General features: G+C 36.0%; 1 protein-coding gene across 4 annotated transcripts in view; it reads right to left on the reverse strand.

Annotated features, from left to right (window-relative positions):
* The window catches only part of trc (Serine/threonine-protein kinase tricornered), a 489,712-nt gene that overhangs the window by 19,458 nt on the left and 453,056 nt on the right, over positions 1–17,198 (reverse strand). For all 4 annotated transcript variants that reach the window (XM_069830379.1, XM_069830381.1, XM_069830378.1 and 1 more), the window contains 2 exons: positions 8,494–8,629; positions 902–1,284 (listed from right to left, as the gene is read on the reverse strand). In XM_069830379.1, the coding sequence (XP_069686480.1) occupies positions 902–1,284; positions 8,494–8,629 (519 nt within the window). The remainder of the gene's footprint in view (positions 1–901; positions 1,285–8,493; positions 8,630–17,198) is intronic.

The following is a 17,198-nucleotide window of genomic DNA, read 5'->3' on the forward strand; positions in this document are numbered from 1 at the left end:
AGGACTGACATTTCTACTGCCATTAATACTGATTATCTGTACAGGCAGGAGCCTTAAATCTCCTGCCAACCTCTAGGCCAATTTGACCAGTAACAGGGTTGGCTTTATTTTTTTACTATATATATTTTCCCAAGATCCATTTCGTAGACATAAATTCAAAATAATTGATAAATTCGCATTTATGATTCTTGTTTTAATTTTAAAATTTATGTCTTGGAAATTTATGTGACATTATAGACACTTAGGTTTTGTGCATCATGATCAGACAAACCACTGATTAAAGGTTCTATTGAATAGGAATTTAATCAAATTCTACTTATAAATTAATATTGTAGATTACTGTACTACTTCTGGTTGGGAAACTTACTGTGTGATTAAGGTTATGCATTCACGGAGTATAGCAACTCAAAACCCAGAACATCCCGAATGAGAGTCTCCAACAGTACCGTCCGAACCATCTCGCTTGGCTTTTTTTAATTTGTCTATATGATGTGAAGATGTGTGTGCACAGTTTGAGGGAAGGTCTCGATATTAGCTCATCAACAGTTCCTTTTAAGGTGAGAATCAACTGTATGATTTGTGACGTAAATGAAAGAAATGACAACACCAATTAAGATAACCCCCAGTGTCTGCTTATATTTCCACAGAAAAGTGTCCCACCTTACGTCTCTCCCACACCAGTTTCAGTTTTTATGTGTCTTCTATTCATAAGACAGACACACTGTAGTGATGCTGGAAAGTCAGTGACTCTCATACACACCTTCTGACGTATCTGTCATACAATCTATTTATTTTAAACACAATAATTGGCAATTAAGAAAGAAAACCTCTTCATAACAAAATAAGTTTGTTCAATTAATTTACAGATATATGTGTGTGTAGGTACAATGTGACAGATTACCTCCTGGCAGGAATTCCATAATGAGGTACAAGTTGATGGGGTCCTGGAAGCTGTAGTACATCTTGACGACCCACTGGTGGTCCGCTTCCACGAGGACGTCTCTTTCCGCCCTAACGTGGGCCACTTGCTCCTTCTCCAGCATGTCAGCCTTGCGAAGGATCTTCATGGCGTACACATGCCCCGTGTCCTTCTTCTGCACCAGACGCACCTCGCCGAATGCCCCCCGCCCTATCACTTTGAGTGGCTCAAAGTCCTCCACACCCAACCTCGACCTCTTCAGCCTTAGGAACTCAGTCTCCTTCTGCGCATGTTGCTGTCTCTTCTCTTGCTTCTGCGCCTCCGTCAAACCCTCGTCTTTCAGAGATTCTTCCAACTTCGCCAACCTAAAATTAAAAATGGGAACTAACATAAATTACACTATTCAGCACTATGTAAAATACTTCATGTTCAACAGTTAACATCTATAATTTTGTAAGTATACTACTTTTCTTGTGTTAGGTTGAGTACAGTTAGCTTTAGGCTTGATTAGGTTCGGTTAAGGCAGCACTTAAATCAATGCATAGCACCCGGGTATGAAACTTTTCGGTATTTACACCAGGTCATAGTTGTAGGAAGTAAATGAGGGTAAAACCAAGTATATGGTGGTATCAATCAATCCTTCAGAAATGGAGTATCTTGAAGTAGGAGGATACAAGTTTGAAAAAGTCACCGAATTTAAGTACCTAGGTTCACTAGTTACCTCAGATAATAATGTGAAACCTGGGCAGTTGGCAGTGGCGACAATTGTAGGTTGAGTGTGTTTGAGAGAAAGGTTCTGAGGATGATATACGGACCAGTAAATGATGAGGGCAGTTGGAAGAAAAGGTATAACTATGAATTACACAACTTTTTAAAGAACCAGATGTTTGCAGAGAAATTAAAGCTAGGAGAGTCAGGTGGCTGGGCCATATCTGTAGAAAGGATGAAATGATCCTTGCAAGAAATTGACTCTCACTATACCTTTTGGCACCAGAAAAGTAGGGAGACCTCAGCTAAGATGGATGGATGAAGTGGAGAAGGATATAATAGCAGCAGGTGTTAGAGGATGGAAAACAAAGGTGTTAGATCGAAGGACATGGAAAAGCATCGTTGGGGCAGTCGAGACTGGAACCCGGCTGTAGAACCAAAGAAGAAGAAGGAGAATTGTTGTAAGACATCCAACATGTCGTAGCTAAATATCAGCTCCATTATTATCTGGGAACATAGGGAAAGTGACAACCTATATGTCGGATGTGTTAGATTTCAAGAGCTACTTTCTCGAACTCCAACATAATGTATAGAATGTTCCTTTCCCTCTCTTTTCTGGTGATATGTAGTTCAAATTGACATATTATTCAAATCAGCTTTACAGATACCTGAAACCCAGATTTGCATAATACACATCACTGTTCGTTAACAGAAAACCACAATTCAAGTCACACAGAGTTTCTGTGTTCTCAGTGTTGGGTTCTGGCGTCTTGTCAGCCCACTTGAGGTACGTGGATATAAAGAGAAAACCATGATGTCGGTTACAGTTCCTGGGTAGCTCAGTCGGTAGAGCATTGGTGCGTTCAGCCAAAGGTCCCAGTCGGTTGAGTGCTGGCCTTCTGTATCCGAAGTTCAGGGTTCGATCCCGGCCCAGATCGATGGCATTTATGTGTGCTTAAATACGACAGGCCTATGTCAGTAGATTTACTGGCATGTAAAAGAACTCCTGCAGGACAAAATTTCGGCACACCTGCGACGCTGATATAACCTCGGCAGTTGCGAGCATCGTTAAATAAAACATAATTTTAATATAAGCCTTAGCTAGACCAACCCAGTCACATGGCAGTGGAGGCTGAACTATACGAAAATGTGACAGAAAAATAATCATGGTCAGTGAGGGAAAGTTTTTAAGAGCTAATGGATATACAAAATTGAATAAAATAGAAATATGGATAGTCTGCAAGAATTAAAAATAAAATCTGTCACATTTCGTACTGACAAATACAGACTCGACTGGGAACAACATGTTCATCGTATGCACATAGTACGTCTACCTCAAGAGTTGTCGATTTACTAACCAACGGACAGAAGATCGTTGGAGAAATACCTAAAACGCTGGTAGGAAACGTATTACACCACCAGGGCTAATATATGCGAGATAATTGATGATGATCGTGGTAGTGGTGGTGGTGAAGATGAAAATTCTCATACTTCCATCTGGGTGGCACGTATTTATAACTCATTCTGCATAAGGCAAGGATCAGGGGCGTACGCAAAGGGTGGAGTTACAGGGTTTTAACTTTCCCTATAACTCTTAGAAACATGATATATTTAGATTTGAATATATATTTTTTTTATCCATAATCGTTTCTCCTTCTCTAATGTTTCACTGTCAGAGTAACAAAATCTACATCGACATAAGGCATAGTCCTCCTACTTCTCTTTCAATATAATTCCCGTGATTGGTACTGCGGCACGTTCGAATTATAACAATGTTATCTTTATTATAGAGACACCTACCGCCTAGTACTGATCTTGTAATAAGTTGAAGCTGACACAATATGAAATTTAACTTGTTGTGAAACACCCTACACTTCAGAATACCGCGTAAGTACTTATGTATAAAAATAAGTACATAAAAAAGTATGTCCCCTGGACCAAAAATAAATAATTCAATAAAGCAATAAATACATATATATACTTACGCGGTATTCTGAAGTCGTTCCGTGAAACATATTGAAAAGGTTCTTTTGACAGTTCGGCAGTACACATATTAAATATTGTGCATTGTCGACTTTAAACTCATTTTAATAGGAGTATTCACTCGTCCGGTAGTTTAAGTTCTGACTTTATTAAAGTACATAACAATAATAATAATAATAATAATAATAATAATAATAATAATAATAACTGCACGCATTGTATTCTTCACCTGACATAATTAGGAACATTAAACCAAGACGTTTAAGATGGGCAGGGCATATAGCAGTATGGGCGAATCCAGAAATGCATATAGAGTGTTGGTTGGGAGGCCGGAGGGAAAAAGACCTTTGGGGAGGCCGAGACGTAGATGGGAAGATAATATTAAAATGGATTTGAGAGGGGGGATATGATGATAGAGACTGGATTAATCTTGCACAGGATAGACACCAATGGCGGGCTTATGTGAGGGCGGCAATGAACCTCTGGGTTCCTTAAAAGCCATAATAATAATAATAATAATAATAATAATAATACACAAAATTTGAAATACAGATAATGTAAATTGCAAAGACTTTTAATATTGATCACCCCCTTGACAAAATTCTGCGTACGCCAGTAGCAAGGACGAATACATGGTTCAATGCAAGAAAGACGCCACTCGACAAATCTTGAAGAGTACAATCAAGTTACATTTCAGAGTGATTTTGTATACGGTATTCTCTAAGAACATTATTTGAAGTATCCATTAAATAAAGGTCATTTTTCTACTTGAAAATTTCACTTTAAAAACTTATCTAATTAACAGTCTCTCTTTCCTTAATTCTGACGTTCAATTGCTACAAAAAAAATTAATCCCCGCTTTCAAATTTACTTTCAATCTATTTCTGAATCCTGACTCCCATTGTGTCTAATAGTTTGCACTTTCTCCCGAAAATAATTCCAAATTAACGGACACATTTATATGTGAATAAGAAGAAAGAAACGAATAACGGCATTGTCTGAAACTTTCAATTGGTCTAAATGACTTTCTACGCAGGAAGTAGGAGAAAATTCTTCTCTTAAACTGAAGAAATAAAATAATATAAAATCATTAAAGTTCTAAGTTAATAAACCGTAACTTCTGGACTGTGCTGCCAAACAAACAAAACTCCAAGTAACTTTATTCACTCTGAAATATGAAGTGTCCAATTTCTTTATAATACTGTTATTAAGATCCGTCCCTGGTGTAGGCAATCTCCACAATCTTGGTACCAACGTAAACAGTCTTTGCTCCTAAGAGGGCCATTATTTACGCCCTTGGGTTTTATATATTCAGCCATTAAAAAACTTCACGGAACAACTCATCCCCTTCCGCAGCTGCGACCAAGTTTCTTTTTAGTGTCTTGAGTAATCTACTCATCGCATCACAAGAAGAAAATTTAATTTTTCAGAACTTGTTACCTCCAACTTCTGGGCGGAAGAGTTTTATTACATTGTCCTCCTTTATTTGCTGATGTATCATGCAGATTCATTTAAAATGCAAGATATATGTGAACCAAAAAAAGACGAAGGAAAAGGAAAGGGGAAAATGCTGAAAGTTGTCATTTCATTTTATCCACTTACTGCGGTACTTCATGGAACAATTATAATAACAACAACAACAACAACAATAATAATAATAATAATAATAATAATAATAATAATAATAATAGAAACATTTTGTATACTTTGATTTGTACTTGAAAACAGAGCAACACAAAATATAGGGTGTGTCAACAAGAACGTCGGATTTTAAAATGTTAATAAATTCAACAACACAAATAACAGAACAGTTAATAGTCTCGCCAACCCAACAACAAGACACTTAATTACGTTACGTCCCAACAATGTTTTATTGTCATTATCTGTTCTGTTATTTGTTGTTGCATTTATTCACATTGTTCAATCCGGCGTTCTTCTTGGGACACTCTTTATAACAAGAATTAATAATGAAAAACTTTTTTTTTTCAATGACAGGATCTCTCACATGCCGTTATTCGCAGTCCACATCTGTGGAGTAACGGCTAGCGCGTCTGGCCGCGAAACCAGGTGGCTCGGGTTCGATTTCCAGTTGGGACAAGTTACCTGGTTGAGGTTTTTCCGGGGTTTTCCCTCAACCCAATATGAGCAAATGCTGGGTAACTTTCGGTGCTGGACCCCGGACTCATTTCACCAGCATTATCACCTTCATCTCATTCAGAAGCTAAATAACCTAGATGTTGATAAAGCGTCGTAAAACAACCTACTACTAATGCCGTTATTCGCCCAGCTATTGACGAGAAGAGTGGACCACTTAGTTCGTCAAAGACTATACAGAGTGAACTACAGGCGGTGGATCGATATTATATCCCTGATTACACTATGAATGAATGAATGAATTATGGTGATGGAGAATTGTTGGGATATTATAAGGAAAAAGGAGTACCTGGAGAAAACCCCTGTGTTACCTGGACCTCGGGCTTGCCTAACACAAGTTATTAATTCAGAGTGGACCAGTCGGGACTTGAACCCGAATTCTCTGGTTAGAGATCTAGCACTGAGCCACCGTATGTGTATGTATTTATTTACACTGCAAATGGGTATATACTCGGTGGCAGTGGTAACTAATTACACTCAATAATGACAATTAATAATAAACACAACTAATAAAAACAATTAATAATAGTAGTAATAATAATAATAATAATAATAATAATAATAATAATAATAAGGAGCATCCTAAATTAAAATGAAGCATGGTCACTTAAAATAATATTTAAAGTAAATCTAATTTGTATCTTAACCCTAAGCTCGAACTAAGACCCACGAGTCTGACAGGTTCACATCTGCACAAGTACCTTTCGGCACTACACTTATTTCACTGTCAACTCACTCACTGCACTGATTCTACCTGATTTCACAAACACTTCTAACCATTTCACTGTTCAAATACTTTGCACAGCCACTTCACTGACACCAACACACTTCACTTACACAATAGACTTCACTGACACAACACACTTCACTGGCACAACACACTTCCTCACTGATAGAACACTTCAAATAAGATATCAATTACAACCTTTAAGTAGTGTGTATAATATACTACCGTCTATTAATAAAGTCCTTAAGCCTATTTTTAAATACATTTTTGGTTATTGGTAAAGCCTTTAGTAAGTCTGCAGGTAAAGCATTCCAGTCCCTGATAGTACGACTGAGAAAAGAAAACTTTCCAGTGTCCGTCCTCTGTCTTCTTTCCCTCAATTTATATGAGTGGTTGTTCCTTGAAGAGTAACCGTGACGGTTATAATAAAAAAAAATTAGCTACAAAAGATTCAAAGTAGATATATACATTAATGTTAAAGAATTAATGACGAACTAAATACGGTCACGTTTTGAATTCGTGGTGCTTTGAGCACACAATTGTAATTTCGATTCTATAGAGCTACACACGTACACCAGACAGCAGCTATTAATCCATAAAGCAGCGAGAAGGCCTGAATAATAAATAACTATGCAATTCATAATATGAAATGCCACACTGTGACGTTCATTCCAGTTTGGAATCACTGTTACGTTGAACGGCAATTCCTAGAAGACGATACGGAAGGGTAATTGCAGAATTCATTCGGGGCATTTAGCAAGGTCGCGGCCCGGCCTATCCAGAAGTGCAATCTAGTCCAATTAAAACTGTGTAAATATGCAGCGAGCTCGGCACACTGGAGGAATCGTTCCAGCAACTCGCTGGTGGGTCTCGGGAATTCTGATTGTTAATTGGACGGATTAGTAATCTTCATCCGATGTACTCCCTGACGTAATGAGGATTATTCTGGCTTCCTGTGTATACATGCAAGTTCTGGAAATCTGCTGCAAGCTCTCCATTAACGAATGTGGGCGTTTCATGAATCTGAAGTTGCAAGAACATGCAGCTGAATTAGCAATAAGAGAACTGATCATGGTCATCATTGGCGGCGATAGAACCATTTCATTGGGGGGAGGAAGGGCACAATAGGATGATAAAATAAACTTTCAAGTGCATAGTGAAACATCTTATTTTTGAACGCATAGTGTCCTGGGATATTATACAGCTGATCCGTTTGGATATGGATTAAATAAAAACACCGTAAAACATTTACAAAACATTTACTACTGAACTTAATTTATTGAAACTTTGTGCATACAACACTGAAAGACGGGAGATTCCTCAGAGCTCAACATGACCTCCATTGCGCACCCTGCACAACTCATAACGGTGATGCAATTCAGCCCATGTCCGTTGTAACATAAGAGGGGTGATTTGTTGAAAAGCTTGAGTAATTTTTACTCTCAGATCACCAATGTTCATGGGTTTCTGTGAATAGATAATGGTTTTAACAAAATTCCACACGAAGAAATCAGGAGTTAAATCTGGGGAGTTTGGGACTCAAGCCAAGAGATAGCTGCTTCTCGTACTGGGTTTCACCTGCGACCTCCTACATGTTTTTTAATACAGAACCTGTTTCTACAAATGTTCGATACCACAACATTATGGAATCGTATTTAGGTACATCACGCACACCGTACTGACGTCGAAATTCCCTTTGAACCCTTTTAACACTCTCAAATTTAGCATACCAAAGAACACTTTGTACTCACTGTTGATTTATAGTAGCCATTTTAGTCATCTACGATTTTCATTTGTCCTTTCAGATTATGCATTGTTGATTGTCATATATGGAAACTCCTATCTTTTAATCATAATATAACCAGCAATAAATTTTTCCTACTATCATAATAGCTTTATAATAATAAATTAATATTATCCATACCCAAACGGATCAGATTGTAATATATTATGGTAGTTAAGATCGTATGGTAGCCTCTCGTATATTTTCGCCAGCACTCACCTCTGCTTGCGCTCAATGTGCTGAGCTATGAGGTTGCTGTAGTAGTTCTCCAGTGTGACTTTCGCCTTTGTAGCCTTGTCCAGCGTGTGGCCGCTGAACCGGATTGTGTTCTCCGTGGCTGTCATCTCCAGAACCCCTGCAACACACAAAGAAGACGCTTCAACATTCCTTATTCACATTGACGAATGCACCGTTCCACCCACTTCAAAGAAGCAGCAGAACGCAGAAGTATTTTTTTGCTTCTGGCTAGATCATTGCTCCCCTGTTACTCTTTGAGTTTTTTTTCGTAAAGAAGAACTATAAAGATGACAACATTCACATTCAAGTACTTTCTTTATTTGTTTTGTTTTATTTTACCTATGGTTACAATACTGTACATCCTAGATTTTCCGAAACATACCGCAATCGAGAGCTGTGTATCTACGTCCTGAAAATAATAATAAATAAAGATTCCGGTTTTCGGCGAAAAAGAAAGAAAATATTCGCGATTCAACCATGTTCATGTTGAATCAAACGTGTCTTCTTGGTCCTATGTCAGGAAAAAAGAATTTTGCTAAAATCTGAGTAGGGTTAAGTTGTCAGTACTACTTGTTTCCACCTATCTCTTGCTTCATTCCCTCCTCATGGAATTTCCCTAAAATGTTTACTTATTTATTTTCAATAGATAAAACATCACTGAATTGATCATGTTCGTGATTTTTTCGATTTACAATGAGTACAGCTTCACCAGAAAATACTTAAAGACAAAAAAATACTTCAATAAATCCATGATTCAAAGAAGCGCTCCCAAGAGCGAACCCATAATGAAGAAAACGGAGCAGAAACATCTGAATAATGTGAGTGTTTATTTATTTATTTATAACAATATATACCAGCCATTTTCAACCTGTGTGCCGCGAGAAAATGCAAATAGTAAAGATTGCTTATTACATGACATTACAAATGCATAAAGTAATATCAATATGGCGGTTGCTGTCGTCTGCGATACAATGAACATTTTAGTGGACTTCCGATTTCTCATTTGTTTTCTGGTTATAAATTGTATTAATTTTGGCTAAGTACTTTTTATATTTATTTTATCAATTTTGCTGTTATTATTATTTAATTTATTTTTATTTTTGTATTATTTTCGTCACTATTATTCTATTACTATTATTGTTATTATTATTATTGATGTCTGTAAAATTTATGTAGGCTCTCGAATGGACGGTACCCGAGCGCGAGCAAATGCTCATTTCGAGTAACTATCATACCACTGAAACTGTGAATAAATTTAAATTTGAATTTGAATTAACATAAAACATATTTTTTTTCATATTTCCTAAATATAAAATTAAGAAAACTTCCGTAATACCACAATTATCACACTAACATTACACTGTAATAATTTTGTCATTAAATTTTACATTTCTATCCATAAACATGAAATAAAAAATACAAAAAATATGTTGGTTCCATTTATGAATGTGTATTTTGTTTTTGTCCTTCTCAACCTTCTCTGGCCCATGCACACTTCCGCCATTCACGAACTATCATTCCTCAAATGACTATTTTATATATTATCGGATTTGTTTGTATTTTACGGTCATAATTCCTGCCTAGAATCCTAAAAAAAATCTTCCGCGTACGTACGTACGTACATACATACATGCTTTTAAAATTCTATTGTCTTTTAAAACAGATAGATGGAAATTGAGATTTAGTAAAAAATATTCATAAGCAATGCCAACTGGAGAAAATCTACAGACATTTCGTAACGTAAAATCTTATACGGTAACAATGTTAAGGATCAAATAAGATCTCTTAGGTAAAGGAGTGATGTCGAAATTATGATGTCATGAATGGACTCAAACACACTATACTTAAGCTACGGTTTCGCTACGACGATCTTCGTCGAACGAACTTCGCTGATGATTGATATCGCCAGCGGTCATCGTCAGAGAGTGGTTTCTTTACCGGCGAACTTCGTAGGTGGATAGTTTATTGTTTTATATAGTTGACCATGTCTGATCAGCTGATATGTGGATGACAATGTGATAATGTTATAAGTTTTGCCTTGAAAAACAAGTACGGATCTTTTAAGTAGTTAATGTCATGTTTATAAATAGATATACAGAGAGGTCTTTCAATTAATTGATATTAAGACATCTTGAAAATGAACCCACCAATTTTAAGGAATATTTCAGACTTTCTCCCGAACAATTTCATTTTGTTTTAAGTTCAATTGAAAATGATGTTGTAAAATTACAAAATTTATTCACAAACCAATCAGCCCAGCTGAAAGATAAGCATAACTTCAAGGTAAAAACCAATTATATAAAAACTTTATTTTCAATTTTTACAATGTTATTTTTTTCATTTAGGAGCATTTATTTAGGAAATAATGTTACAAATAAAAAAATAATGTGAGAAGGAGGTTGTTGCACTTCTCTCCTTTGCTCGGAATTCCACTTCACTTACTATTTCACACTCAAACTTTGCTTCAGTAGCTAAATCTGCCGCATCGTGTGTGTTCTTCAATTATGAATCACTTTACTCAATTGTATTAACAGTTCTGGTTATTGCAAAATATAGATTTGTTATTGTTTACATTGATTCTTCTTTTTGGCTCATGTCGAACAGGGATTTGTGTTTAATCAATTAATATATCGTCCTCATTAGTGAAGAAATTGCAGAAAGATTTCTGTTTTACCGCCATTATGGTATGTATGATGTATAAATCACATGTTATTAAATGATTTAATTCATGACCTACTGTAATTTTACAATTGGTTTCTCGGCGATGATCGCCAGGTTTTTGCCTCCAAGGCAAACGCCGATGATGTTCGTCGAGCCCAGAGACGTTCGTTGACGTTCATCGTCGTAAAGAAACCATGCACATTCAAATTAACGGGGCAGAATCCCAGCGAAGATCGCCGTAGCCAAACCGTAGCTTTACAAACACGCAATGCCCATCGAGAACAGTTGCTGTGTATCTTAATTATGCCTGAAACAGTATCCATACCTCCATATATAGGCCTAGAAGTCACCGGTAAGAGAAAGCTTATAATTTATAATGAATAGTTTTGGAAGAATTGACATCGAAGGATGACAGACTTGAATACTGAAGTACCACAGGCCATGGAAGATAATATAATCCAGGTACAGGATGCGTTAAATAAATATAATCTGATCACAATACACGAAATGGAGCACAATCTTGACTCAAATAACTTGAAGCATTGTACATTCATAACGCACCACAGAACAGACGGCCGGCCAGGAATATATTAAATTTCTCATAATGCAATCACTCGTCATGTTTACAATCATTATGACATGTTTGTTTTCACCAGATAAGGCAACGGTACACAGACCTGGCTGGGCGTACTCCTCCGCCAAACAGATTCTAGTATCGTTCATTTACTTTGTCTCGTATCAAATCAAATGACAGGTCTATTGTTTCATCAGATGATAGCTTCGGTTACAGCTTCAGTTATCAGCTAAATGGAAAACAGTCACAGATAAGAGAACGGGAAAAATGTCAGCATGCATTTTGCACTCTATCGCGCATTTATGCTTTGTTTATTATTATTATTATTATTATTATTATTATTATTATTATTATTATTATTATTATTATTAGAGGAGAAGGTGGAAATATGGGCTACCATTTTGTTTTCCTCATAATAATGGAAAATGGTGTGGCATATTGCTTGAAAATCTTTATTGACATACAGAATAATTATTCATATACAATTTATCCAGTCTTAAAGATCAATAGTTGCAATAGATATTTGCATATAATTAATTTTTGAAAGTAAGACGAACTGGTCCTCTACAGGTACTAGGGTCTAAATAAGGGCTACCACAAAAATTTGAAAATAAAATTGGAAAAAAACAAAGAAACATAAGTAGGAAACCTGTGTCATATCAATGGCAATATTCTGTAACAAATAACGCAAATCACGATAATGAAAAAACGGGACGTGTTAATGTGCTGGTAATATGGGCTACCTATCCCTTATTTGATACATAGCGGTAACCCATATTGGCTGTGGTTAGGCAGGAGTGGAACAAAATCCTAAGGGAGGCCAAGGCTAGACTACAAGGGCCGTAGTGCCGAAGAAGAAGAAGAAGAAGAAGAATGTATCCCATATTAGCAGCATCGACTCATGAAGGTTTCTAAGATTATGTCGGCAATTTTTGTCCTAAATAAATATTAATCTTATGCCATGTGATAGAGCCATTCTTCATCAGTGCGACACATCAAGCGTGATTTCTAAACACGAAATATATTTCTTTCAATAATATTGAAACTACATACCTGCAAGAACTTTGAAATTGACGAAAAACACGAAGGACACACCACATCCACACCACAAAGGCAACTGGTTTGTCTCTTTGTGCACGCAGACTGATGGACACGAGATGTACTTTTAGAGCTTTTCGCTAGGTAACAACACCATATATAGTAAAAAACGAGGTAGCCCATATTACCACTCCTAGCCCATATTTCCACCTTCTCCTCTATTATTATTATTATTATTATTATTATTATTATTATTATTATTATTACAAACGAGGTAAAAATTCCTAAAACATTAGCAGCTCCAGTATTATTCTATTTTTCAGAGCTCTGGATAGTATATAATTTATTTCCAAGAAATAGTCTGCCCAGGCATCCTGGGTTGCCAAAAACACAGAATAACACACATATAAGAATAATAACGATTACAGTAAAATAGATGAGTCAAATTGAAATGTGAACTATTAGCTTAAATTTAAGAAATAACAAATTTGTACATATATTTGTAACAATCACACACTAACGAATAGAAAGGGGGGGGGGGATTATGATATTCCGTATAAATGATTTTTCAGAATTGCCACAGACCCTTTAATGGTTGAAGTAATTATTTTTGGAATGATGTCATGGATTCCAAATGTTTTGATAATGTTTACAGTTGATCGTGGGATGGTGCCCCTCGCTCCGATCATTAAACCATGTACTTCCCAGGTGCCTTCCATCTGATATTTTTCTCGAAAATACGGAATAGTAGGCTCATAAATTTGTTGTTTCTCTTTGTTGACCTCAGATGGTTGGGTCTGGCTCATCTCAAATCTAACAGTTAGGTCCAGTATAAAGACTTTACTATTAGTCTTGTCTAGAGCCACGATGTCCGCTCTTCTAATTCCGCCGCCTTTAGACGCAACGCAGTGCACCTCTTCATGGACCTCGAAGGATCTTTTTCTAAGGGCTTGTGCTATTAGTTTTCGGATGTCATGATGGCGTGAATTTCTCAGGAGTTTTCCATGCTGACAGGATCCTAGGACGTAATTGTAAATTTATTAATCTCCATGCCCAAAAGTCCTACATAGCTTACAATAAACATGCAGAAGTCAAAATAATATATCTTATGACCAGAGAAATCCAAAATTCTAATTCGTATGATATAATAATAATAATAATAATAATAATAATAATAATAATACACGGGCTAAAAAGGAGTCATGCTTATTCGTCTGTCTCTTAAAAGACGATGACGATAATAAGATTTCTAAGGGTATTAATTAATTTATGAATAGAGGATTGCGAATCCTTATACTAGTACGTAATACATTAAGTCTTTATTTTAAACCTTTAATTTGTAAATGTTCCCATATAATACAATTACCTCACTTTCATTTTTTTTATCATAGAGAGAGACCCCAAAATGTTGGGTAGCAGCCTTTTTTTTTTTTTTAAGGATAACCATTAAAAGGTACACCCTATTGATCAATCAACAAAAAGGCAATTTAATTTCTTAATTAAGGATTTTTTCTCTGAATATTTTTATTATTATTATTATTATTATTATTATTATTATCATTATTATTATTATAATTTATATATTTAATCGAGGTGGCTATAAATTAAAACAGCAGTCATTTTTTATTGTCCATTTATATTATGATTATACAAATGATAATCTACTATATACAATGAATCTTTCAAAACATTTAGTAACATTTCTTCCAAAGATGAAATATTTCAACCTAAACGCAAGAATGTAGTAATACAATTCCCTCCCTCCCCTCCTACATTTCGAACCGTACCACAATACTAAAATTACCAAATGAGTCAGTCTAAACGCCTGGAGAGTAGGTCACATACCACACGGACAAGGCAAAGAAGTTGCCTATAGAGCGCGGCGTTGTCACCCGAAGTTCCGATACTTTCTGACTCTATTAATATTATCACGCAGTACATCTCACTCGACGATGTGTCAGAGGAAGAAAATTTGTTTGTGCAAGGTGCAATCAATATATTTCGAAGTGTACTTGTATTTATTGTACCATTAAAAATGCACACGAGTGTCACTGAAGATCATTACTTCTATGCCCGTTGAGTCAGTCTACCAAACAGCATCAGACTGTCTTTAGGAACTGAGCTTCTACACGCGATTTTGTGCAAACATGTCAAGGACATAATGCGATTTTTCCTGGAATCTCTCCATATACGCCTTATTAGCTATTCTTCTTCTCTGCCTTTCAAGTGATGTATTCAGTATAGATTCCAGGCGTTTCTTTTGTTCTAGATAACTTCTCCGTTTTTTAAGTCCTATAGGCTATGTTGTCTACATTCGTGGCAGTCCTGAAACTTACTGATTGTCCCTTGTATCATCTGAAGTCTGATTAATGTAACATGTAGCCAATACGCGATGTATTCAATGAAAAAGGAAAGGAACTGACCACCCAACCCCATTATCTCCTGGACTAGTTGACTCATGAGTGATGTCTTATTGGTATCACTTATGAGGTTCAGACCTGTCTTCGGACAGTTGACTAAACAACATATGATTACGTTTGAGACCTCTATAATTAAGGTTGTTTTCTTTCAAAACAACGCCAATCCTTGTCTAAAAGTTTGTGTTATGGTGCATGCCACATCAAAATTCGCTCAGTCCGTAGGCTGGTGAATAAAAAAAATAGTCCAGTCCTTTCATAAAAATTGACTTAACGCGTTTTGGAATCACACCCTTCAATTCGTCCCTTGTGTTTACTGTTTTTATACACTTCGCCTTTCATATACCTACAGACAAAAATCGACAGGAGTAAGGTCCGGGGACCTTGGTGGCCGTGGCCATCGAAATCGACCGAGAGGAATGAGAGATTTAAGATGTTGTGTCATCTTATGGTTAAATGTATAGGGGCTCCGTGACGCTAAAAGAACATGCTCATCCTTACAACAGCTGTTTTTCTAAAGTTATGTATCTATTGTGAACAAAGCTGCTCTCTGACGATCTCATTTATACGTAGTTATTTGTCGTAGACATCGTCTAAGTAGACATATGTAATCAATTTTTTTAACAAATATACATAAAGATGTATGTATATTTTAAATATTTACATTACTTTCCTATTTAGTACCAAAATTGGCAACTAAAATTGACATGTCAAAATATTAGCCTGCTTTGATTCACTCACGCATAAGGTGTTCAGATTCGTTAAGGGGAGGCAGAGGTGAATATTTCAAAATCCACAAAATTTATCCGATTTGTTTGAAATTGATCACGGATACTAAGTATGTTATTAGTAATGGACATACCAAGTTTCAACTTTCTAAGTACAATAGTTCTGTAAATATTAATAATTTTATAAAACTTTATATCGTTTGATATAAAATGCTCCATGCACCATATTGTAAGAAATTTTCAATATTTCTTTTTATTTATATGTTCACAGAAGGTATATAAATAATGATAAGTATTAGTTTATTATGAGAATAAGATAGTAATACAGTTATCTTGGTTTTAATTTCATACTTTTAAGGGCACAAAATCAAAAACTAACATCGGAATATCAAAATAAAGATCAGTTTTGTTCGAAAATTTCACCTCTGCCTCCCCTTAAGTGTACTATTGCTGATTTTTTCCACCGGCCTAAAAAGACCGTTTCTCCTAAGGATACATAGATTACGGAGTCAATACCCCCTGAAACATCTCAGAATTCAACTATCGTTGTACATTTGCCCTTGATGGGACATTACGTACCACTAAAGTTTATTTTAAATTTAAATCACAAAAACCGTGTGATTCTTAAGAGCAGAAGAAATAATAAAAAAAAAAAACGATAGCACATCGTTCTTTAGAATGGAGCAGTTTCATTAGAAAGTCTAATACACAACTTAGTAGATTGTGATCACGTTCTAGTAAGACAACAAAGACCAGGTTTAATCAAAAGCACTTCACGTTGTTTCAAGCGAATAGATAAGGCGAAAAACAATGGGTGCCATACATGGCTGCCAACACCTAAAAATAAGCGACCGCTACAGCTAACTGTATCCCTTCATTAGGTCTGCACTCTGACCCGACCTGGTTCTCAGACCGCTGGGAGCGTGCAGGTATCTAAAACAGAGCGTGAAGTTTGCCACACACAGACATGCCGACGAAGTCCCTAGCACCAACCATTCGCTTAACATACATGATTAACTAACATGACTCGTAATGAATAATTCATTTCACTTCAACTGTAACAGTTAAGGTCAACATCAGTTTAAAATCAGCATCTACAAGAGTATCGTGAAATAAGTAAGGGTTGAGTTATCTATCAGCAATTTTTCATGCTCTTGCTGTAGATTATTCATCAAGTATTTCTTCCTTCTCTTCTGTCTTATTATTTTCTCTTATTTCCTTCCTACATGTCTCTTTTTTATTCCCTGTTTTGTTTCAACTTTATTTTAT

This window comes from Periplaneta americana, chromosome 7 (genome assembly GCF_040183065.1).
Source record: "Periplaneta americana isolate PAMFEO1 chromosome 7, P.americana_PAMFEO1_priV1, whole genome shotgun sequence".
NCBI lineage: Eukaryota > Metazoa > Arthropoda > Insecta > Blattodea > Blattidae > Periplaneta > Periplaneta americana.